At 29.8% G+C, this 26130-nt stretch overlaps 2 protein-coding genes across 5 annotated transcripts; both read left to right on the plus strand.

The window, feature by feature from the left end:
- The first annotated feature begins 6777 nt into the window (after window positions 1–6777).
- LOC105168719 (Xanthine/uracil permease family protein) lies at window positions 6778–13239 on the plus strand. Of its 4 annotated transcripts, none has more exons than XM_011088860.3 (15): window positions 6778–7030; window positions 7509–7645; window positions 8437–8534; window positions 8631–8804; window positions 9007–9107; window positions 9463–9538; window positions 9749–9808; window positions 10017–10201; window positions 10956–11052; window positions 11577–11663; window positions 11922–11980; window positions 12069–12160; window positions 12252–12329; window positions 12424–12584; window positions 12778–13239. In XM_011088860.3, exons 2-15 carry the CDS (start codon window positions 7537–7539, stop codon window positions 12994–12996), a joined length of 1596 nt encoding a protein of 531 aa, XP_011087162.1. In that variant the 5' UTR covers window positions 6778–7030; window positions 7509–7536; the 3' UTR covers window positions 12997–13239. The 4 variants fall into 4 exon arrangements, with proteins under 4 accessions (XP_011087162.1, XP_011087158.1, XP_011087159.1 ...); XM_011088856.3 differs by having other exon boundaries at window positions 6778–6943; XM_011088857.3 differs by lacking the exon at window positions 6778–7030 and adding an exon at window positions 7047–7331.
- Window positions 13240–22647: 9408 nt separating this feature from the next.
- LOC105168720 (uncharacterized) lies at window positions 22648–24312 on the plus strand. The gene is made up of 3 exons (XM_011088861.3): window positions 22648–23045; window positions 23138–23307; window positions 23940–24312. Exons 1-3 carry the CDS (start codon window positions 22766–22768, stop codon window positions 24057–24059), a joined length of 570 nt encoding a protein of 189 aa, XP_011087163.1. The 5' UTR covers window positions 22648–22765; the 3' UTR covers window positions 24060–24312.
- The last annotated feature ends 1818 nt before the right edge of the window (window positions 24313–26130 follow it).

Here is a 26130-nt window from a genome sequence, read left to right on the forward strand (position 1 = left end):
TCAGATAATGTGATGTTGAGTGGTAGTGAGTAAACTATCATATTTTCTCTTTACAATCATTTGGGAAATCAACATTTCCTCCATTATATCATTAAAGTTTGGAAAAAGTAGAAAATTTAGGTAGCCCCCATTTCACCCACCACATAATATTATAGAGAGATTAAATTGCATTATGGCTTTTGTTGTGGTGGAAACTTTAATTACCCTGTCCTGCACAATCAATACAACCAAGATTTTCTGTAACTATTATTTCAAGTTTGCATGATTGCAACATTATTTATTATGATAAAAAACAAACTAAACAAGTTAGTTACATATGTCATGAAAATCTTGAAAAATGATATTAACTGCTGTACATTGTATGTTTTTCAGGAATTTTTTAGCTTCGAGCATACTTTTTTAACAACAAATAAAGTTACGTAACGTCTATGTTTCCATTTTGGATGAATATTTTTATGTGAGGTATTGTCTATTTTGATTGATTTTATAAATTTGTTCTTAAAAAAACACCTAAATAAAAACAGGTTACATATTCTACTCGACTCGTTCTTAAGTTGTATGATTAAATAGTTCGGCCGGTTCTCCTAATGTTTGAGTCGCATTCATTATTTTAATTTCGGGGATTTGAGTTAAAATAAGAGTATTACATTATTTACTATTCTTGAAATTTAATGTAAGTCAAATAATTATGTGAATGAAGTCGTTAATCAAATGCTGTTGATCGGGTTCAACACAGAGCACAAATACACGTTAAAAATGTAGAGAGTTTTTTCAATGACAATTATCAAGTTATTGAACCATACTCGAATTAAAGAAACGTAATATCAAAGAAAAATAACTAATGTACACTTTTATAACAAAAATGTATTTATAGTGTTTGTTTATGTATAATAAATAATTTTATTTTATTTTTATTGATGAGTAATTTTCTCATAACATAAAAAACTCTCAATTTCTTTATCTTAAATCCATCACTTATTTTTGTTACAAATTATATTATATTAATTTGGACACAATTTTTAGTCTTGCACTTTATCTTATATATATATATAGGTACATTACATTTTTGCCCTATTTTTGGATATGTGTGCTGGAATTTAAAGTGATAAATGTTTGAGTAATGAGTAATTTAACTAAAGTAAGCTTTTAAAATTATGAATGAAGACTATAAGATGTTAATTAAATGAAAATAAAATGAAAGTTTGGTGGAATTAAATGTTTAATGGGAAAGTGTTGAATAGGTGTAGGTGTAGGTGTAGATGTAGATGTAGGACAATGACCATTTTCTCTCTTGCACATGCAATGTAACCTTTCTACATTGCTTTGTGAAAAGGACCCCATTCCCCTTTGTTTCTTAAGGTAGGGGACTAGCTTTTTGTATATCTCCTCCATCATTTTATAATACACTTACCTTCATTTTATTAATATTCATTTACTTTTTTTTTTCTAAGTTTCTTTTTGTCATTTTTTTCCCTTGGGGTGGAGGGATGGGGGACATTTTTGTTTTCTTTTTTGGGATATTTGTTTGACATAATTTTGAGTTTTCAAGAATCAAAATCATGCGGAGAAAAATAAAAATATACTATCAAAGTATTGCGGGGTTTAGGTATTTTGAGAGAGAATATATCTAAAAATATTTGTAAGTTAATATATAGAGTCATAATTATAAATGTAACAAATAATTTGGCTGCGTTCTTCACTAAAAATAAAAAGAGGAAACTTTTTATTTAACATATTTCCCCTTAAAATCCAAACTTTAAAGAGAATAGCTAAGTGAGTTGTGTAGTAATAACATGGTTACACTTCGTGCGACATGCATGATTGGGCTCTTGTTACCATTTAAAATTTTTTTGTGGGACTCTAAATACAATTGAAGTAAAACGATGTAAAAAATAGGATATGCAATAAAATTACTCGTTTTTTGCTGCAACGATGTGGATCTTATGCATATAAGAGATTCAATTGAATCGTTCAGAAATACCAACTTCTAGTTTCTTCATCTTTTGATATTGATCAATGCCTATTTTTCTAATCCATCTTTGGCATATGTTTGCTTATGCATCGTGGAACTAATTAATAATAAAGATTAGTGTAAGAAAAAAGGCACCAAAATTAATTATTTGAATTGAAAAGTGTGACAAATAAAATATTTTTGTTGGATTGAAAGCGAGAATACTATATAGTATAAATCGCATCACGTTAATATTGAGATTTGCATACATTGAACATTATTTAATATATTCACACTAAATTTATATAATATAATTGTAATCGAATTCATTATATTCTAAGATTGCTTTCTTAAAAAAATAAATAACAATAAATCATATTCTATGGTGGCATTAGTTTTACTATAAACTTTGCGAAATCGCTCAATGATAATCTCATATTCATAAAGTTTGATTTCGTCTATTGACGTGTGATTTAATTAGTTAAAAAGCCAAGTTTCTAGATTACCAAATAATTAAGCATAGAAATATATGGTTAGAAGTTAGAACCAATGTCCAATAATTAACTAGGAAGGTCTTTCTTTACACCATTTATTGCACTTTTATATCACATATATGCGTGTATTGTATTTGATTTTATTTTTAAATTACAATATAATTTAATTATATTTTTTAGTTTTATAAAAATACATGTCAATCAGATATCATGCGATACCAATAGTAATATGAAAAATATGATAGAGGATCCACACTGCCATTATATATGTACATAAACATATTATATATATACCCATGTCGTAAAATCATTAATTTATTAAAATAAGTATATATATTGTTTTAAAATTCAAGTTTAAGTATATTTTGCACCCTTGAACTATGTATTTTGTCTTATTACACTCATAAAATATGAAAAGTAACAAAGACGCTCGTGACAAAATAATTTGGCATTGATAGGATAAAGATGCCTTCTCACTTACACCTATACATTTTATTTTACTTTCTAAAATATATTTTATTAAAATATCTTCCCTAAACTATTTTGAGTGATCTAAAATTTTAGTCACATTTTATTTTAAATATTCTTTATGATTTTTTATAAATTATGGAACACAAAAAAGTATTACAAGCTCAACATATGAAAATATATTTTACCAAGTAAATAAATTATGTTAAAAAGTACATATAAATATGTGTAAATACATAATGCATATAATATTATAGAAAAAGTATGTTATATAACTTATAATTTTTTATTCAATTACATGTCCATATAATAAAAATATATCATATCATTGCTTAAAAAAAAGAATATTATATTAATTATATTATAAAATTTGCATATTTTCAGTATATATATGTATGTTCAATGCAATATTTTAAATTTGTATTGGTAATTTATTTTTTTAAAAAAATTATTATATAACAACACAAGCAAAACTTATGTACATTTTTTACTAGTTATGTAAAAAATATAAGAATTGTAAATTTATGGAGTTTATACAGATTCTATACTTAATATAAAAAATATAAATTTTGGGTAAAGTTTATTTTGAATAAAAAATTTATAATAATCAGATTATATTTAGGAGAATGATTGTAATAGAGATATATTAGGGATGTATAATGGCATTTTCGTTATAAAAAAAAAAGAATGTATATCATGAGAGGCTTTACGTTTTACAGTTTAAGGGTGTAAATGCACTTTATGTATAATTTAGGGTACATTTCTATTTAAATTAAATTTTACTTAAATCCCTATAACATAGACCTTACTACCAAATGGTCCATAAAATCACTTTAATTATGTATTATTATCTTCACAGAAAATAATATAAAATACGAAAACACTAAAATTAAAGTTGAAATTGAAAACAAGAATGATAATAAAACCAAACATCCCCAACCTCATCGATTTCTTTTTAAAAATAAACAATAGAAATTTCACTAAAATGGAGCAAAATGTATATTGGAAAAGTATGGGGGAGAAAAATAATAAAAGAATATAATTGGAGGGGCTTAAAGTGAAAACCCCCCCTGAAATAAATGAGCCGCATTTGCGTGTCCTGAGAAGAGTAGAAGAAAACAAAGTACAGTTGGAATTGGGGATAAGCATGAAAAGCAAATCCACCTACCAAAATTTAATTATTGAAAACCGACCCAAATAAATCACCATAATTAACATTTGACCCCCCAAGAAAAGTCCAAAAACTGGAGTTCTGGAAATTTCAGCAAGCACACAACTTTCACCGATTTGTGCTGTCGCCCATGCATTTGTCATTTTACCACCTGCCAACTTGCTGAGCCAATTTCATAAAAGAACACCCCACCCCCCACCCCCACCCCCACCCCCCCAAAGAATAAAATAATAATAATAATAACATTAATAATGGATAGCATTTTTAAAAAATATTATACAATAATTTGCAAGGTTAAAATCCATATATATATATATATACATATGGTGATTTCCCTTTTAATTTAGGTGTGGAAATATGGGAAAATTACATTTTTTAAAAATATAAGAACATAAAAATTTGCAAGGTTAATTCTTTTTTTGCAAAATACTTTTTTTTTTTCATCCGGGATCAGCAAAGCAGCCAGTATATCAAAATATTAAAAGTTGATTAAATACATTAACAATTTTATACGTTGAATAAGACAAATGGACACTCTCATATACGTGATAAAAACTTAATTTTGGGACCTTAATTCACTATAAAGAATAAGAAATTAGAAGGTGATAATAAGAAAATAAATTAGTTCTCGTATTATAAATTACTATGAGTTAAAAATTATAATAAATATATATTATATACGGCGAACAAACAAATTTAATGTAAAAAGTTAAATTTTAACAATAATTAATCAGTAATTGATATAATCTTTAGTCGTGATCAAAATATTAGTCATGATATATATTATGGCTGTATTTGTGATAAATGAAAATTAATAGTGGTTGGCAATTATAATTAATTAATATTTACTAATTAATCATACCAAAAGAATTATATTCCTTTCTAGTGATTTTATTGTTGAGGTATGAGGGGCACATTAGCAGTAGAATACCTCTACATTTGTTAAAGTATTATCTTTTTACAAGAATTTAAAATCCTTGCATTAGATCCAAAATTACGACATTTTTATAGGCTTAAAGACCAAACAAGTCGTTTTTTTTTTTAAAAAATCAAATCTAATGTTTAACAACCCAAGCAAAAAAGGAAAAAAGATTAATCGTGTTTAAGAAAACTTTTTTTTCCTCATTTTAAATAATAATAATAGTAATATATTAGACTTTATTTTTTGATATATGCAAGCGTCTTACATTGATTGTAAATGATGAATTTGAGTGACTTATAAGTTCCAGGATCTTATCTCTCTAATATGTCAAATTTTAGAACAAAATCGTGAGATTCATATGAAATCAAAGCAGAGAATAACTCATGTAATAAAGTGTTGCTCGAGTCGCAAGTCACATCATTTAAGATCGTATGTGGGAACAAGACCATGTGTCCATCTCAAGTCCTTATTTGGGGAACTGACGATGTAAACAAGCGTCCGATATTAATTACAAACAAGGAACTTGAGCAACTTATATGTCCTTATGAATCTTCTCCATAAAGAAACACATTACGTCAAAATCACAAAGATCTTACAAAACTAGAATATACAATACCTTCTACGATAAATACCTATCGAATCGCAATCCACATTATTTTTGTAATTCTTTTTCTTACAAAAGCCTAAAGTCCAAGCACAAAGTCTCAAACTTAATTTAGAGGGATTTGGAAATATTTTGGGCAATGGGGTATGTGTGCAAGTTGTGAGTAAGTTTTTGATGAAAAGAATGTGTCGGTGTCCTCTATTTGGCATCCCAAAGTTCATCACACTCTCACTCACTTTTGGGCATCCCAATATTCCCTTTTGAATTTTAGGTACAACATTGTTTGATTTCATTATCAAATTGGTCAATCCCAACCCTAATTTCTTTTAATTATTTATTGCCCCATTCTTGAAGACAACCTCCCCTTTGATTGCTCCATAAATATTTATTCAATTCACCAAAGACCTTTCAAGGCTAAAGTAGTCTTTTTCAGCAAAAACTTAATAATATTATTAATCTTACTTCCTAAGTTAGAAATCAAACCATCTTAATTTTTTTAATGTAAAATAGTGTTGTATTTTGTGTTTTATTTAATACACACACAACATATATTTATATGACGTGTTTTCTTAGATATGCAAATATATTTAATATAAATGTAACATCAATTTATGATAAAATACGCAGACTGCAAACTAAGATTGTAAAATTTCCAAAAAATTCCCAATTTTATGAAATAAACACACATAATTATTTATACGACACAAATTTCCTTTAATTTCAACTGGATAAAAAAATTATGATTTTGTTTGAATTTAATTTACGATTTCATACTTTTTCAAAAATAATAATTAAAAAGATGTTGTATTTGTATATTATATCTAATAATCAAGAGAGCATGTGATTAAGTAATCTATATTCTTTTCGCTCTTCAAAAAAGAAAATCAAGAGAGCATATGTGTTGGTGAGCAATTGCATAAAAGGAAACAAACAAAAGGCAAGGAAAAAAAAAAAAGAAAAAAGGGAAAAAACATTAAACAAAGCATTAAATTATTCCTTGTTAAAGATTCTCCACTGTATGTGTTTCTGTTCTTTAACATTTTATTTTTTTTCCTAGAGAGAGAAACCTCAAAAAAATTTAGGAGAGAGAAACGGGAGGAGGGTGGTGAGTGGTAACATTACAGACATGGGCCAGGTTTTTTTCCCTTTTATCTTTACATTTCTTGCTTACACTTTTCCTGGTCTTTTCTAGACTTTCCTCTCTTTCTTTCTCTTGCCTTCTGTAAAACACATCCCTATTTCCATTGCCATGAGCATTACCATTACCATCTCTCTATAAAGTTTTCTGCTTTGTTTTTGTGGCCTTTTTCCTCTGCTGAAACCTTTTCCTGAGGTGGGGTCTTTGAATTTTTGACTTTATTTACTTCAACATTCTCACTTGATTTTAGCTTCTTGCAAAGCTTCTTCATTTCACAATTAGGTGCCCTTTCTTTTTCTCACCTTTTTCTCCTTTTTTTTTTCTGGGCTTATGTTTCTACTAATTTTTCTTGCATTTATTGCACTTCCTTAGCACACATCACACTCCCCTTTGTTTTTTCTGTTGCAGTTTCATTTTCTTGGCTCCCCTCTTTTTCCCTTGCTTTTGTGTTGTTTACTTCCTGTTAGTGTTAGCAGCAAGAGGTTGGTGTGTGGGATATTGTGCTTTTCTAGTTTGGATTTCGTTTTCTGTCTTCAGCTTTTCTCTTGAATCTTGCTTTTCTGGGCTACTCACAAAGTTACAGGTTTTTTTTTTTTTTAATTTTTTAAATTTCCCTTCATTTTTCTGCAGTCTTTTTCAGCATTGCGAAAGATTTTGATCTGGGTTTTTGCAGATTTGGGGCTTTTGCATTTTGCTTCACAAGAATTGGAGTGTAAATCTTGAAAAAACTGTTTTAATTGACTATTTTTTCTTTTAACAGGGATTGACGAGAAAAGAAGAAGCAAAATATGGCAGGAGGTGGAGCTCCAGCACCAAAGGCAGATGAGCCAGCGCCGCACCCACCAAAAGATCAGCTTCCAAATGTTTCGTACTGCATTACCAGCCCTCCTCCATGGCGTCAGTGTCTAATGAATTTGTTCTTGTTTTTTCACTATTTAGTATATTCTTTTGTTTTTCCTTTTAGTTCAGTGTGGATTCCTTTGGTCCGCCTGTTCTTTTTTTCTCTATCAGCTGGGGAAATAATTGGTAGTTGATTTGGTCCTTTTCATCATACTTTATGTGTGTGTATATTCTTTGTGTCAATTGTTTTCTAGGTTTTGGTAGAAAGTGTTAGCAGAATATTTGCGTGGAGCCAGTTGTTTTATGATGTATAATTTCTGATACTATGTGATGGTATCCATGTGTGGTCAACTAGCACCTAATATGTTCTGATTCTTGTGACGCCTTTCGATTCTTCCCTTGCTTTTCCAATTTTTACTTTTTGTTTGTTGAAGAATTTTTTATGTTGTGTGATTGAGCTTCGTTCGACTTTCCATAAACGGATAATTGTGCTATATTTTGAGTATGCTCCGTTGCATATCATGTTTTCCAGCAAATTTGCCATTTTGGATCTAGAATTTTACTGTAGTCGGTCACTGATGCTACTCCTGATTCTAGAATTGAATTTTCTTGGTCATGCGCTTGTCCAATTTGGGGTTCATTTTCAATGTTATTTTGTTTGGGTCATGCACAAGATAACCCCAAATTCATTTGAGACAAACTTCTAGAAAGTCTTGTATTCTCTTGATATTGCAGAAGAAGTCTTATCCTATTTATTTAGGTATCAGCATGGAAGTGTTTTATCTAAATGCATGCAAGAATGGGTACCGACTGGAATTTTTTGACAAAGCGGGGTCAATGTTTTGCAGCTGAGGCCATTCTTCTTGGATTTCAACACTATCTGGTCATGCTTGGCACAACAGTCATCATACCCACTGCCCTGGTTCCTCAAATGGGAGGAGGAAATGTGAGGCATTAGAATGCTGATTCAATTTCTGCAGTTTGATTTTGTTTGAATTTTCTATTTGATCAGCTAGCCTTACATGCATGCGTATTTCTTCAGGAGGAGAAAGCAAAAGTTATTCAGACTCTGTTGTTTGTTGCGGGCTTGAACACCCTGTTACAAACATGGTTTGGAACCAGATTACCTGCTGTCATCGGAGGTTCTTACACCTTTGTTGCGCCCACTATTTCGATTATCCTGTCTGGTAGATGGAGTGATCCAGATCCTGTCTCGGTGTGTAACATTGGCTCTATTTCTTTTGTACTTTCAATGAGGATAAAATGCAGCCTTGTGGTTAGACAACCAAAGCTCATGTTATGGAATTCTTCTGCATAAAGTAACTGTGCTGAATTGGAAGAAGCTAGTGCTAATAGGTATTAGGACTTAGCATTGTGGTATTTTCCTAATACATCTTTACATGCAAATGATTTTGCAGAGGTTCAAGAAGATAATGCGGGCCACCCAGGGTGCACTTATAGTTGCCTCAACCATTCAAATAGTCCTAGGTTTCAGTGGTCTATGGCGTAATGTTGCAAGGTATACCTGCATTACCTTATTGATATCCATGCCTCAAGTACACTTGTGCTCAAGTAAGTGAACTGTTGCCTTATTATCATTATATTGTAGCTGGCCAGCTCCGCACTGAAGACTGAAGCAAATCTGCTCTTTATGTCTTAACTAAATAAAGATGATAATGCAATTTGAAAGTGTAATTTTAATTCAAAATTCTCGTGTTGATCTTGTTGTTTATTGATACAACTAAATCCAATTCTTTATGGATGCCACAGAATCTTATAAGCAGTTAATCAATATGGATGTCCTTTTCTCATCCAGTACTTTGTGTGCGCTAGTGTTGTCAATTATTCATCCATTATGCTTAACAATGGTGCAGGTTTCTGAGTCCACTTTCAGCTGTTCCTTTGGTTGCTCTTGCTGGTTTTGGGCTCTATGAGTTTGGTTTTCCTGGGGTATGTGCAAGTGTTTACTCTCTCTCTCTCTCTCTCTCTCTCTCACTCACTCACACACATACACACACATTCACTCACTAACACACACACACATACAAACATGCATGCGCATGCTCGTGAGAGGGTTTCCCTGAGTGGTTTTGTGCTGTGTTTTTATGCAACTGACTTCTAAATATTAGTTAAACAATTAAATGATCTTTTCTTGTTTAGGTTGCCAAATGTGTTGAAATTGGGTTGCCGATGCTCATCATTTTGGTTATCTTTTCTCAGGTAACACTTTAAATGTCAGGTTGACTTAATGTGTTGTTTCATAAATCCGAAATCAAATTTCAAGTGATGTTTTTAATTGATAAAGTTTGGTGCATTTATACCTGTGCTATCTTTAGGTAAAACTATCACCTCAGTTGTTAATTTGGTGTACTGTGAGATTTGCCCGTTGCCATGCACTCCAATAAAATAATTTTCTTGTTATTTGCAGTACTTGGCCCACCTGATACGTCCAGGAAAGAATATCTTTGACCGTTTTGCAGTTATATTCTCAGTAGTAATTGTGTGGATTTATGCCCATCTACTTACTGTGGGTGGGGCCTATAACGGAAAGGCACCCAAGACGCAAACAAGCTGCAGAACTGATCGTGCTGGACTTATTGATGGTGCTCCATGGTAAGATCAGGTTTCTGCTTGATGATAGCAATTACTTCCTTCACATTTTTCTCTCTACTCCATTTGTTAAATAACTTGCGTCCTGAATGCAGCTTAATGAAGACGATCTTGAGTCTGTTTGCTCTAAATATTTTTGTGCAGCTTAACGTACTGGATTCTTGAGTGTCATCTGGTTCTTAGATTTACTATAACTCTGTTTGATATGGGGAATGTTGTTATTTATCACTATATGCCATTTTGCTTATTCTAAGATGGAACTCATTGTTGACTTATTTGGGATGCTAATATACAACTTTAGAATTTATATGATATTAGGATGCTTGTTAGTTAATCGGTGTAATATGGTCTTCAGTTCAAGCAAACATATTTTTTTCCTTCAGTCATAGACACTCCCTCCATCAGGAGCTGTATGCTTGTCTCATTTTCTGATTCTCCACAAAATTTCCCCGGGAATGGAATTTATTAGCAGTGATGTAGATACCATTTACTTTTGGCCCATTTAAGGACAAAACTTATGAATGCAAACAGATCTCATTTCTGAGTTCTCATCTTACCATATTCCAATTCTCAAGCTTGAACTGTGCAACTAACTGTATAATAGTCAATAAGTTTTCATTTCGTCCTTGTAGCAGACCTCATTGCTATATACACCGCATTTTTGAAAAATAGTCTGGACTTTGGTATTTTTTTCCCCGCCCCATATTTGATGCATTAGCAGTTATATAATAAAATTTTCTTGGGCTTGCGCTTGCAGGATAAGGGTTCCATACCCTTTCCAGTGGGGCGCACCTTCATTTGATGCTGGTGAAGCCTTTGCCATGATGATGGCTGCATTTGTTGCTCTTGTCGAGGTTATTTTCACCCCATTGACTATAACATCCGTGTTTACTTTCTTTTCAGATTATAATTGGGCAGCATAATAAAACGGTAGCTAGAAGATACCTGCTTATCTGCTTTAATTCTTCAATGTTGTTGATGGAGCAGACATGCGTGCCTTGAGGACATCAAAGCAACTTCCTTTCCTATGACAACATTCACTATCTCCAGTCTGCTTTTTCTCCTCTTTTTCCTTGATGCTTGTCCTGCCTATTCTCTGCTGGCTAGTCTTTGCCTCATTCTGATTTGTCCTTGTTGGAGAGAAACAGAAGATTTTACTTTCTTTTGAAGTCTCGGCTACACCTTTACCATATACTTGCTTTTGGGACTGAGTCGATGTTCCATGTTTAGGTATTCCGTTCGGATAAAAATAGAAAAGAAACCTCCTTGTCGGGCATTTGCTTTGTCGCTCAAACTTCTTATCTAGGGCAAAGTTACATTGTACTCGTCCTACGATTTCTTTAATTATATTTTAACATGTTTTCAACGTGAAATGCAGTCAACTGGTGGCTTTATTGCTGTGTCTAGATATGCTAGTGCAACCCCCTTGCCACCGTCTATTCTCAGCCGTGGTATTGGCTGGCAGGTAAATGAGGCATCTTACAGAATCCCTCTCCCCAAACAATACTGTTATTGCATAGATGAAAAGTAAAATATTTGAACTTCACCTGTAAAGATGAAAACTTTCTACATGATGGTGGGTTGTCCTTTTAATAAATTATCACAAGGAAATGCTTTAGACAATGAGAATGCATGGTTAACTAGTAAAATTAGGATCACCATTTCCGAGCTTTTAATCCTGGATTTAGTAAAAAACTGTTCTTTATCTATGTACATATACCAGGGTGTTGCTATCTTGTTGTCTGGACTGTTCGGGACTGGTAATGGATCATCTGTATCTATGTAAGAGCCAAAACTTGGTTGATGCATATTTATTTCTCGCATGAGATTCACCGATGACATACTAGTGCTTTTCTCCATTCCTATGCAGTGAGAATGCCGGCCTATTAGCACTGACGCGTGTTGGCAGCCGACGAGTAGTACAAATATCTGCTGGATTCATGCTTTTCTTTTCCGTTCTCGGTAAATAGCTCTCGGCATCTTGTTTTCTTATTTAAGATTTGCATTCTTTCCCACGTGAATCTCTTTAACGCACAATGCTTGTCTTCAACAGGGAAGTTTGGAGCCGTTTTTGCTTCTATTCCAGCCCCTATCGTGGCTGCTCTGTACTGCCTCTTCTTTGCATATGTTGGTGAGTATATACAATCCCAACTAAATATTCTGAGCTCACTCTCACTCTTGGACTTATAAGACAACTTATTCTTTTCAATTGCGGATACACACAGGTGCGGCTGGTGTAAGTTTTCTTCAGTTCTGCAACCTCAACAGTTTCCGGACCAAATTCATACTAGGCTTTTCTATCTTCCTCGGCTTATCAGTGCCCCAGTACTTCAATGAGTACACTGCTATTAACGGATATGGCCCTGTCCACACATCCGGCAGATGGGTATGCTCAAAAGCGAATCCCACAAATACTTTACTTGCATTTGTGCTATGCTTATGCTGTTTCATTTTTTTCTCATTCGCTCGTCGTTTTATAATTCTGACTCACCGGGAGGTATACACAAAAAGCAAACCCCCATTTTGTTTTTTTCTCATTTACTCATCGTACTAACTCTTTAAGTTGTTATGCTCGCCAGTTCAACGACATCATCAACGTGCCGTTCTCGTCAGAGGCTTTCGTCGCTGGTATTCTTGCATATTTCCTGGACAACACGATGCACAAGAAGGACAGCCAGATAAGGAAAGATAGAGGCAAGCACTGGTGGGACAAGTTCCGGTCATTCAAGACCGACACGAGAAGTGAGGAATTCTACTCTCTTCCTTTCAATCTCAACAAATATTTCCCATCTGTGTAATCAAACGAAGGGAAGTCGGGTTTTCTTTCGAATTGTGCTCGCCCGATGGGTAACTAAGGTGTGATCACTGGGACAAGTATACCACTGTTCTTGTATTTTGTTACATGGGTAATAGAAGTATAAATAGCTTAAGACAATGCTAAGGATGCCTTAGATTATTCTGTACTGTTTCCTGTTCTTTTCTGCTGTAAATTTACTGGTTTATATATGGAGTAGCATCACCCAAGTTTTGCTGCTTTTAAATTTGGATTCTCTTTCTTTTTTCTTTTTTTTTTTTTTTAAAAAAATCAATTTCTTGTTAAAGAGAAGTCTTCTTGACTTATTTTTGACCATTTCTACATATTAGACCTCTGGATTTCTGCGGGAACTTCCATTTCAATTTTCATATGAGAAAATGTGTATTTTTAATTTTATATAAATTTTTTTGCGTATTCATTACTACATGATCATTTTGATACATTCAAATTTAAATACATACTGAAAATATCGAAATTTTTAAATCAACAAACATATTTAAAGTAAACAAAAGGGCAAGCACTATTAGTACAAATAGATAATGCATTTATACTCGTGGTGCTAAATTTATACTCACGATCTTTACTCCATAACTCAAATCATTATATATTAATACTATTTACGACAATAAAATAATATTAATGTGAAACGAAAACATTTTCACGAGTTTTAGTTGTAATTAATATTTAGTATCCTCAGTAAAAATAAAGGTTAATAATTATTGCGCAATTGGTGTAGACCATATTTATTGATTCGATCCGATGTGGAATAACACGTCACATATAATTACACAATTATGAGAAATAAATTTAACTATATTTGGAAAGCTGGGGCCGTATTTCAAGATTTTTTTATCTCTTTCTTCATAAAAGAGGCAGAAACGCCATTCACTTGATAATATTTTTTAAAAATGATATTATGAATTATTAAAATATATTTCATAATATCATTTTTTTCACCTTAATGTAATAAATACAAATTTAATAATCCTTAAACCCACTTAATTAATACTTAAAATGACTCATGTATAAGTTCCAGGTCATGTATTTAAATTTTATCAAATGTATGCATTTATTTAACTTAATTTAAATTTATTGTAATACTAATTTATTATAATATGAGTTTATTGATATGATCGATGTACTTATTAATATTGATGGAATTATGTAGTGATTGTATTTATAAAAAAAAAGGGTTATAGTAAATGACTAGTATAAAATTTTATAACAATATTGAATGCATGGTAGTGAGATTTTGGAGGTAGGAAATAGGGTATTGAAAGCATGAAAAGGAAAAGGAGGGCTTTGGTAGCCACTCAATTCCTCATTTATGTCAATGAAATCAAAGATAGTAAAGTTGAAATATTTTGTTGGCATTTAAAGCCATGTCTCCATCAACTACTATACAAATTGATGTTAGGACTCAAACCTCAAATTTATATTATTTTATTCACTAAATGTATCACTAATTGTTACATATATATATATATATATATTTTAATAAATAAGTAGTATGTGTTGAATATAATCATCTGAACATCGGTGTAACATTTACGAAATAGAGTAGGATCGTAATTGTACTGGTGTCGACAGAGTGGAGCCCATTTCTAAGGTAGGGCTGACTTTAGGAGCTGGCGTAGATTGTCGCCTGAGAGTGTGCGTGGATTGCGTGTAGACAACATAGTCAATGATTTATGAATTTTTCTATACAACGTAATTTCCTGTTTTTTATTTATCGATTTTTTAGGGGTTCAAAGGAGGTAGCAGACACAATTGACCAGGCGTATGTTGTTACTGTCTCACATCCATCTCTAAAATTCGTTGTTTAAAGAGGAGGAATATTAATGATGCATTATTAAGTAAATCATAAAATTGTCATTTAAGAGATGTATCAAGTGACCGTATTGATCTTGTCATAATTAAATTATTAGCAATAAAGATTATGCATAAAATTATTATTATGAATAATTATCGACACATTTATAACAGCAACACCAATATATTATTGACAATTATATTTGTTGTTAGTGAGGACTTTTACACAAATATTTGGCCACTACTAAAATGATGAGAATTATAATATTGATAAAAGAAAAGTTTTTTGTCACTTAATAAATAGGGATGATTATATTTATACCCCTCATTTATTATCTTATTACACAAATCATCTTTGTTTTTTATAAAATTATAAAAACCACCCTTGGCAACCTTTAAAATTTAAAAATACTCTTGCAGACTAGGTCAACTTTTAAAATAATATTCAAGAACAAAAATGCCCTCAGGGATATTTCTGTAATTATCAAAAGGTAGAGCAGGTGTCAAAGTAATATTCATAAAGATAAGTAATATGACCCCATATATACTTATTTTATTATTTATACTAATTTTTAATTTAAATTTAAATTATTTTATTAATATTTTCTATTGAATCTCTATATAAAATTGCACTTTTTAATAATTAAAATATTAAATTATTTAATTAATATAAATAAAATTATTAATAGATTATAAGTTAAAAAATAAAAATTATTGCACTTGTATAAATTATTTAAAATTATTAAAATTAAAAAAATACTTATCCTTCGTAACTAAATGTTACTAAAATAAAAATTAAAAATAATTTATGTATTTTATATAAATCTAATTAGAAATAATAAAATCAATTAATTAATTTATTAAAAATATATTTTAATAAAATGTGAGTTAGGGTGGGCATGACGGTGTGGTTGGGGAAGGAGGAATAATTTTTTTTAAAACAAATAATTTAACAATCTAAAGTATCTTTTTAATAAATAAATTATTATTTTATTAATTCTAATATAATTTATATAAAATACATAAATTCTTTTTAATTTTAATTTTAGTAAAAATTAAGGATAAATAATCTTTTGATTTTAATAATTTTATTAAGGGATAACTTGTATATTAATTAAATAATTTAATATTTTAATCATTAAAAGATGTAATTTTATATAAAAATTCAATAAAAAAATTAATATAATAATTTATATTTAAATTAATAAAATTAGTATAAATAATAAAAATAATAAATGGGATCATATTACTTATCTTCATAAATATTACTTTGAAACTCTTTTTTTTTAATAATTACATAAACACGCCTAAGGGCATTTCTATCCTTAAAAAAATATTTTAAAAGTTGACCTAGTCAACAGGGGTAGTTTTGAATTTTAAAGGTTGTCAAGGGTGATTTCTATAATTTTTCAAAAGACAAGAATGGTTTATATAAAAAGACAATAAATAAGGGATGCAAATGTAATTATCCCTCATAAATATGATAGTGACAATTTTTAATATTGTGACCTAACTTTTTATTGCTAATATTTCCTTTTTTGATAGTAGTATAAAATTATAATATTAAAGTCGTTTCTGAAATCCCCCACCCACCAAACAAAAAAGTCACATAATCATTATTATTATTTTCAGAAAAAATGTTACTCTAAATCCCTAAAAGTCCTACACATTAGCTGGCTGCACCTCACGTGAATTTCTTTTGTGTTTATTTAAATTCTCTACCACAAAATTTTGATACGGTGGATCTTCACTATCAATGGCATTAAATACACTATTGACAAGCATTTATGGTGTTTTTCTTAATTTATTTTTTTCATTCTTGAAAATTTTCTTTTTTTGGGGGGTCTCTTTCTATATTGCATTAATATATCGGTCAAAAATAAATAAATAAAATAGATGCGATAACCCTTCAAAAATAGCAAAGGGTCGGGTAAGTCAGGGCCATCCAAATGGGTTGGGTAGGTGCGCGTTTGGTGCCAAAAACTCTAAACTCGACTAGGTTAAGGGTGGGTTTCAGACTTTCATGGCATGGGTTAGGGCGGGGCAGGGCAGGGTATGAATTTTTGTATTTTTTAATTGGGGCAGATTTTAAATTTAAACGAATCACTGAACTCATAAATAAATAATAAGTTCCTAAAAAAAATGCCATGAAATGGAATTATGAGGAAAAAAAATCACGAGCAAGACTTATTAATTTAAAATAAATTCTTATTTAATAAATATTTTTGAGTAATTGCAAGCTTATTTTCAAGCGTTTCGGTATGTCCAATACCATTAGGTTTAAATCCCTTATGTGCATTTGTCACCAATACTTATAAGTTATGTGCTCTTTTATTTATTATGCCTGGTTTATTTTTAATAATGATAATTAACTATATTTAAATATTATATTTTTTAGTATTGCGTCACAATATAATAATTAATAATAGAAAAAATTATACATAAAATTGTCATTATAGATAATTTGTGATGTCTTTATAACGACAATACAAATATCGTAATAACAAATAACTATTGTCATTAGGATGCCACTAATGGTAATTTTCAAAAAATAAATTTGTTGTCACTAATGGTAATTTTAAAAAATAATTATAAAATTTATTATTATGACAAAAAATAAGTGTTTTTGGGCCTACTCCAAGCATGTTCAAATTTTGGGACATTATATATTATCGAAATATTTTAGGACAAAAGAAAGTAGAAAGATTGGAATGAATAAGAGAGTACTGTTTTAGAAGACAAAACATTAATTATAAATTCAAACAAATAAGAGCATATAAGTTGTACTATTTCATTGTCAACACAGTCCCACCAAAATATTTGATGGGGAATAAAAGTAGAATTGACTACAATAAAAACCATCTATTTTTATTATTAAGATGTATAAAAAGCTTAATATACTCAAGTAACGTGTTTACTTTGCATTATGAAGGTCCGATACTATTACTGTTTGATTGAATAACTCAATACATCTATTTAGACTTGTTTAGATGAATTGAATTATTTAACCAAACAGCTGAAGTAAACATAGTATAATTAATACGTGACTTTTTTTTTTATTCTATCATGCAAATAATTCATATCACAAAATAAATGGGACTTAAAGGATTTTCACATCAAGAAAGATTGACGTAGAGCCACACGATGTGAAGGAAGGCGTGAAATTATTAATCCGTTATCGACAGACAAACTGTATTTGTATGTGACTTGATTCAAAAGACTAACAAAACAAACAGTAATTCCACTCCTCACTATAAATAAATACGGCAATGTATATTAGAGTCCGAGGATTCAAAATCTTTTTAAATTTGTAATTGCCCAAATAATTAAATTAAAAAAAATTATCATTAAAAATTTGAAATCCACACATTAAGATATTAAAGCCTTTTGTATTTAAAAATGCACAAATGTGATGTAATTTTTAAACAAAAGAAATTGAAAAGGACTGAAGTAAAAAAAAGACGAAGAGCATAGACAGTATGAATTGTGAATCTGTCTGATTGTGGAGACAGAAAAACCTAACAGAGCAATTGGCCCTGAAATTCTGATATTCTTCTTCTGTTTCTGAGGTTGGAAAGCAAAGCATTCTGTCTCTTTCAATGCTCCCAACCACCAATAATACATCACTCTTTCTCTTCCCCTCCACTCCCTTCATTTCATTGCATTCTCGATTTTTTGTATTTTTGTAAAAATTATTTGCTATATATCGCTAATTATTTATAATGACAATTTTATATATAAATTTTATTTTTTTAACACTTTCTATTACTGCAAATGATAAAGGCTATGCAATAATTGTCACTATTAAAATTATATAATTTATTATAATGACAAATTAAAAGTTATTGTCATTTGATTATATATAATTAGTGACAATTTTGTTGATAAGAGCATCTTATAAAAGGATTTTTTTGCTTTTGGAAATACCATTTTATTCGTCAATTCATGTGCTCCAGTTGGTCAAACCAAACCACTTCTTCTTGTAAGATTATGCGATCAATTTTTCTGTATTGACATGAGAACTATATTGACGGACATTTGAAAGTACTTAGTATAAATAAAAAAATTGAATTTTAATATATGGTAGGGGTACCCCTACAAAATCTTATTCTATAGAGAAAAAGTTACAATTTAAATTAAAGGGTCATGAAAATTTATTTATTTTGAATAATGCTTGGACTTGGTTAAGTGACATAAAGTTGGTCCACATTATTATTGCATATAAAAAAAGAACTCTTTGGCTATCATTGAACTATAGAAATTTCTTGACTAAATATTCTTGTACAAAAAGTACCAAGTCGTACCATAAATTATTGATAATAATATTTATTCCCTTCTCTGAAATTTTCTTTTTAACATATATTTAAATAATTAGTTTGAAAATTTCATCAGATTATGAAACTTAAAGGATATGGGTTTAGTTATCGAACTAAAATTAGTATTGGGCATACTTAACGGCCTAAAAAAAATAATTTTTTTCCAAAAAAATAATATGAGAAAAATGTTCTATACATGTATATCAGATGCAAAAAAATTAAATAATAATAATTACATCATTATATTAACAAAATATATATTATATTAATATAATGTGATTTAACACTACAAAAAATACGACAATTAGTCATGGTTAAACAAAATAATAGTAGTAAATAGTCATTGACCCCGACCATGCAATGGTTGTTGGCTGTGGTATTTGCGGTGTTGGTTAAAATATTTGTCATGGTTAATATTTTTACCATAGCTCTTAGCCATGGCAATTAACTTTTTCTTGGTGGAAAATTTATATTTTTGCATTGATTATATTTAGCCATTGTCAATAAAAATTATTTATCATAATTTTTAATCCATAACTATTAAAATTGTAGCCAAGTGATCAAGGGTCAATTACATCGATTTAGTTGGTTACGTTAAGTTGAATTATACAAATATCCTATATTTTTAGCAAAATTATAAGTGCAGTTCCTGTGACAATAATCATAATTTATATCAAGAATCCATCAGAGGGCTAAAACTTATATCGTCACCTATGAGATAAATTACATTGATGCCTTTTCAGGGAGTGTGTTTATAATTTTACAAAGAATAAAAAATATTTGCACCAAATCTCGAAGAATATCGTTGTAATTTACCCTTTTCTTTTTTTTTTTTGTCAATATTCTAAAAATTGGATGGAGGGCAATTGTGGAAAGTAGTAAAGAGTAAGGTTGAAACTTGGAAAAATGCCTCCACAAGGACAAAAGTTGTAAAATATTATGAGGAAGGATTCTTTGTGGTAGAATGATTAGAGAAGAAGGGTGGAAGTACACTACCGTTGGAGAAAAGGTGAAAGTATAATAATTGAAATTCAACCATATTTTTCACCTCATATCTACAAATAATATTTTTATAAATTGAAATAATAATGTTAAGTGATTTTATAGTTTTAATTTATATCCAAGTAACATAATTTTTTAAAGTTAAAATAATTTAAAGTTTAAAATATGCAGGTATAAATTTACACGGAATTTTAATCTTTCAAAAATATAATTATTGTGTATTATTTATAAAATTATGTAGTATTATTTGTGGGTCCAGGGCATAAAAAATTTAATTGTCGATAATGTTCACTGTAACCTAAAGTTGAAACTTTGTATCGTTTTAATATAGTTTAACAAACGTTTTATATCATTTTTCTTTATAAATACAACTAGTCTATATATGTTTTCGCTTGTCTTTCGTATTGAGTAGGTTTTTTAGAATTATATATTTTGAGGGTATTTAAAAAATTATAAATTTATTAATATTCTCGATTTTTCATATCGGTTATCTCTAATGACACCAACATTGAAGCACTTACGACTACATTTTTCCATTGATTCAAGCACGCATTAAACTTTATATTTATGGTAAAAAAAAGAAGCAGTAATTATTTTTCTAAATCCAAAAAAATCATAATAAATAAAGAAACAAATGAAGCAAAATAAAATGAAAAAAAAGCGTTCATATTGTTTCATTTTTAATAATTTCTTTTTTTAAAAAAAAGGGGGGGTACGTAGTGGGGCAAGCGTGATGTTTCATGTGTGGGAAACAAAAGAAGAGAGGGAATGTGAGCAATATCTGGAAATGCTAATCCTGAAAATGGCAGCACTAATGTTTTGTTTTGTGATGGTCTAAGACAAAACCCTGCACCACTTGGGATGATGATGATGAGATAAGTGATAGTGCAAACCCCCACAAACCTAAAATCAGTGCTCAAACCTTCACATGCGACAACCACTTATTGCTGCTGTTTCAGTTTACTCTTACTGCCTGTAACGCTCTGTCTTTGTCTCTCCACCCACAATTATTCTTTTATTTAAATAAATTACAAAAATACTCATATAAAATGTTTTTTATATTTAATTCCATGGATATCGTTAATTTTATTTATACTTCATGATTTAAAGTGTCTATATATGTTGATATTTTCATGCTCCATTGTTGGTGGTGGTGGGGATTGGGATTTTATAGGAATTAAGTTGGTCACAAAAGTTCAAGTCATGATTTGATTCAATTTGAACTAATCATATATGAAATGTAGTTCACAATTTAAAAATAGTGGCGAATTCAATTGATTTGGGTTAAATTCTGATCGACCCTAAAGTTACTCTGTTTGAGGTAAGTTTTCAGATAATAACAAGGTCTAAAAATAAATTTTGAATTTTAAATTTGAAATGATCAATCCGAATTCATTTAAATCAATCAATATTCCACATATGTTAAATTTAGTATGAAATTTTGTGTTGTATAGATTTTTAATTTTGTATACATTACATATATATTTACATGCAAATCATAAGTATCATATGTTTTAAGTTTAACAAAAATTATGTTGGTGCAGTCGAAGGATCTTTTATTATATTTTTATTTAATATATTGATATTAAATTTTGTATATGCGGCGTTTGTAATTTTAATTTTAAATTATAATTTAATTAAATTATATTTGTTATTAAAAGGTATATGTCGATTATCACATTGATAAGCAATATGAAAATATGATATAAATCCAGATCGACATGCGTTTTGGGGTTGGGAAGAATGAATTACGTGGGCATTACAACGTCGTTTTACGCGAAGAATGTAATGATTGTGAGGTACACGTGGTAATGATTTCCTTCACCACCCTTTTCGCAAAAACAGCTCTGGTTCTTTAAAAGTTTGTAACGTTTCACACCATGGGATTACAAAATCTCGCACTCATCAAACATCTTGTTAACATTATAATATATTATATTGACACCTCTCGATTTTAATTTATGATGCAGTTTGAAGTTGTATAGATATCTTATTGTTTGAGGTATTATAAATTTTATAAATTTATTTTAAAAAGATATCACGTTAGGAAGAGAAAGTTTTGAAATTTATAAATCATTTAAATTCTTTATTTGTAATTAATATTAATAAATTTTTTTAGTGGAGTATATTTTAAAAGGAATTTGTATAAATTTTTTATCTTAAATAAAAGTTTACTTATAATTATAACTACAATCTCAAAATGCATTTGTAATTCCATAAAAAGCAATATATTTCTATGAGCGTAATATATTTCACTGTATAAATTGGAGTGTAGTTTAAAAGATTTAAATTACATGATAAGTATATTTTTTTAAAATTTTAGCTCGGACCCTATTTGCCCATACTTAGATTAATTATACTTCAAGTCTAATATATTTATTATATAATTGATATGTAATTTTAAAAAATAATTATTAATTTAATTTGATAGACTTGAGCAAAAATTTTGGGTATATTTAATTTACGAGGATAAGAATTTGAAGAGGGGTAGGGGTGGGTGAAGTGGATAGGTGTGGCTATAAAGGGGCAGCTGAAACAATCACTCTTGCTTCCTTCTTTGCTTCTTCAGAAACCAAAGAAGAAATAAATAGCGGCAGAAAATAAAGAGAAAAAGGGTAAGAGATGGGAAACTGCCAAGCAATCGACAGTGCAACTCTAGTGATACAGCACCCAAACGGCAAAGTGGATAAGCTCTATTCGCCGGTCGCCGCCACTGAAATTATGAAGATGAATCCTGGCCACTACGTCGCACTTCTCCTCACCACCACCTTCTACTCTTCCTCCTCCGCCGCCAACCACAACAACAACAGTAACATCCCTCTTCGAGTCACGCGTATCAAACTTCTCAGGCCGACAGAAACTCTTGTTCTTGGCCATGTTTATAGACTTGTCACCTCCCAAGGTTGGTTTCTCTCTCTCTCTATCTATCTATACATATATACATATATACATATATACATATTATATGTATGATCATTTATGTTCCTGTTGCAGAGGTAATGAAAGGGTTGTGGGCAAAGAAGCAAGCAAAGATTCAACAGCAACAGCAGCAACGGAGGAAGAATGGAGAGATGATGACAGAAAGAATTACACGTAATTCAGATTTTGAAGCAGTAGTTAGAAGAAGTAGTGATGATGGCCATGTGAAGAACATGACTAATCAGGTCAAAAATTTTTCTTTTTATTTTTCCGTGAGTTTATAGGAATTTTTGTATGGTTTTTCAAGATTAATTGCAATGTTTCTTGCTTGGTTTTTTGATTTTCAATACAAGTTCTTGGAAAAAATTTAATTACTCTCTCTATATATACTGATTTTTTTTTTAAAAAAAAAGAAATCATTAGGAGGTACGTAGCTGAAATTTTTGGAATGATTAATTTGCAAATGAGTTGGAGTTAGAATCTTTGAGATCTTGGTATCATGCTTGAGTTGTTCAGTCCACAATTTATTATTATTCTGTATTAAAGCGAAATAATAATTATGAAAAAAAATAAAGCAATTATTTTTTTTGAGCATCATGAATTCTACCATAAGGTCCGGGGTTAAGGCTGAAGTTGCATAACTTTATAAATACGAGGTTGGCATGTTGGTGTTTAATTTATTTCATGTTTTAATAAATAAAAACTGGTATGTGTCCGTTGTGGTCATTTTTTAGTCATATTTTCGTCTAGAAATAATTAGATACATCAAATTAAAATAAAAAGTACAGTTTACAATTGAACATATAATTTCAATAATAATTTGTGCCATCATACATATGTATATATATTCTTAATTTTGATAAATGAATATTTGCAGGTAAAAAAGGAAGAAGGGCATCAAAGATCAAGAAATCATCAGACAGCAATGAATTCAGGCGGATCAAAATCCAGGGCATGGCAGCCAGCATTGAAGAGCATCTCTGAGGCTGGAACCTGATCATCACTTCTTCCTCTTTTATTTTTTATTTTTCTTGGCTCTCTGCTTCTCTTTAGATTTAATTCTGCAAAATATTAATTTAACTTAGACATGCCAACCCCCCCTCCAAGGGACCCGAAAGTGGGGAAAAATGATGAGGATGGGGAATGACAGCAAAATTGCAGTGTACTAAAGGAAAGCAGATCCAGTCATCCAGACCATGTTGTTTCACTCTGTTATCCAAATTAACTACACATACTCAAGTTCTACCTTATCATTGCGCCCCCCCCCCTCTCCCCCTTCTCTTTTTTTTTTTCTTTTAAACAAATCATAAGTAAATATTATTTGTAGATGAGGTCTTACTTAATTGGAGAACCCAAAGTCCGTAATTTCTTGGTTAGGGTTCATCAGCGTGTATGTGTGTAGCGTTTTTGTTAATCTATTGTAGTAGTAATTAATAATTAATTATATATTTATTATTGATTATTAATGTATGTTGAATGATGATTGTTAAAATTTATGATTTAGTTGTAGTTGATTAATTAAAGGAGAAATGGATGTTATTGGTGGATAATTTATTAGTTATAAAATTAGTATGGAAAACTAATTAAAAGCATTCCCCTATTTGTTTTTAATTTTTGTGTTTTTTTTAGGACCTAACTGGAAAATACTGTAAAATAATTTATTATTTTCAGTTAAAAGTTCAGTAAATACATAATAATAAATTAAAAAGAAAGGAAAAAAGAAAATTGAATTAAATAACCCTCCAAATTGAAACAAGTTTAGTTCCGGTTTCTTTTCTCCGATTGTAAGAACTAGTAAGAAATGCACATTTATCGAGTTGCAAATACGATAAATATTTTATTAATTAATAATTTATTAAATAATGAATGAATAGGATAATAAATGAGAAGAAGTAGTTATTTGAATGCGTAAATAGAAAAACAAAATAAATAAATAAATTTAAAATAAAATAAAATGACAGATAAAAAAATAAATAGATACCAAAACCATCCTCTTCCAAGGGTCAGCTTGATTACGAATATCTTTTTATTATTTGAAAATTTTTAAATACCCTTCAAATGAAAATACTGGAACTGTGAGGTTGAAATTACTATTTTACTTTTTTTTTATTTTTTTTGTAAAAAGTTTGAAAGAATGTAAAAATATTCGAGGGTGTATAAAATAAATAATCTTTGGAAATATTAATACATAAAAATACTTTAAGAATATGTAAAATTATAATCTATAATCTAATTAATATGTTGGTCGGCTCACCATAAAAATTGAATAGAAATCCAACAGAGGCTAATAGAATAAGCTCATTGTTAGATTGACATTAAAATCAGGCAAATATTTATAATTGTTCAAACAAAGAGAAAATATTTATAATTACGTCAAATCTCATAAAAGATGGTTGTAATTTACCCTAAGGTCTTATTTACTTGTAGAGATCGGGCTGGATATCCAACACAATCTCTTGTATAGATAATAATAAATAAAAAAAATGATTTAAAACCCACTAGATTTGGTGGAATTTATTGTCACACCAGACCACTTGAGGGGATTGGATATGATTCTACATATTTGGTTTTAGATATAAAAATATTTGGTGGAAAATAACCTTAATTTTTTACTTTTTCAAATTTAATTTTATCTCAAATTTTATCCGTACAAATAAATAAAATATATAATAATAAAAGTAAATGAAGCCTAAGAATATATGTGATGACTGTATGCAACAGGGCCCACAGAATGAATGGTGTGAATGGTCTGTCTCTGCTCACTGATGGGAAGAATATCAGTCATATTGATGTTTTGGAGCCTATTGGCATGAGATACAGTACTGATGCATGATGAAGATCAGCAAACAAATTTATCTATTTATTTATTTGTTTTAATTTTTTGAAAAAAGAAGGCAATTGCAATGGCTGCCTTTTAATTAGTTTAAGATTAGGTGTAGCCAAAAGCAAAAGTAGGCATTTTGACCACAAAATATTGCCCTTTTTATATATGTATAATTAATTTTTTTGATAATTACGACAGGAAAAATACATCTAAAACTATAAATTTACCCTTTAAAGGTACGAAA

The sequence above is a fragment of the Sesamum indicum genome, linkage group LG8 (assembly GCF_026168435.1).
Source record: "Sesamum indicum cultivar Baizhima isolate 11 linkage group LG8, ASM2616843v1, whole genome shotgun sequence".
NCBI lineage: Eukaryota > Viridiplantae > Streptophyta > Magnoliopsida > Lamiales > Pedaliaceae > Sesamum > Sesamum indicum.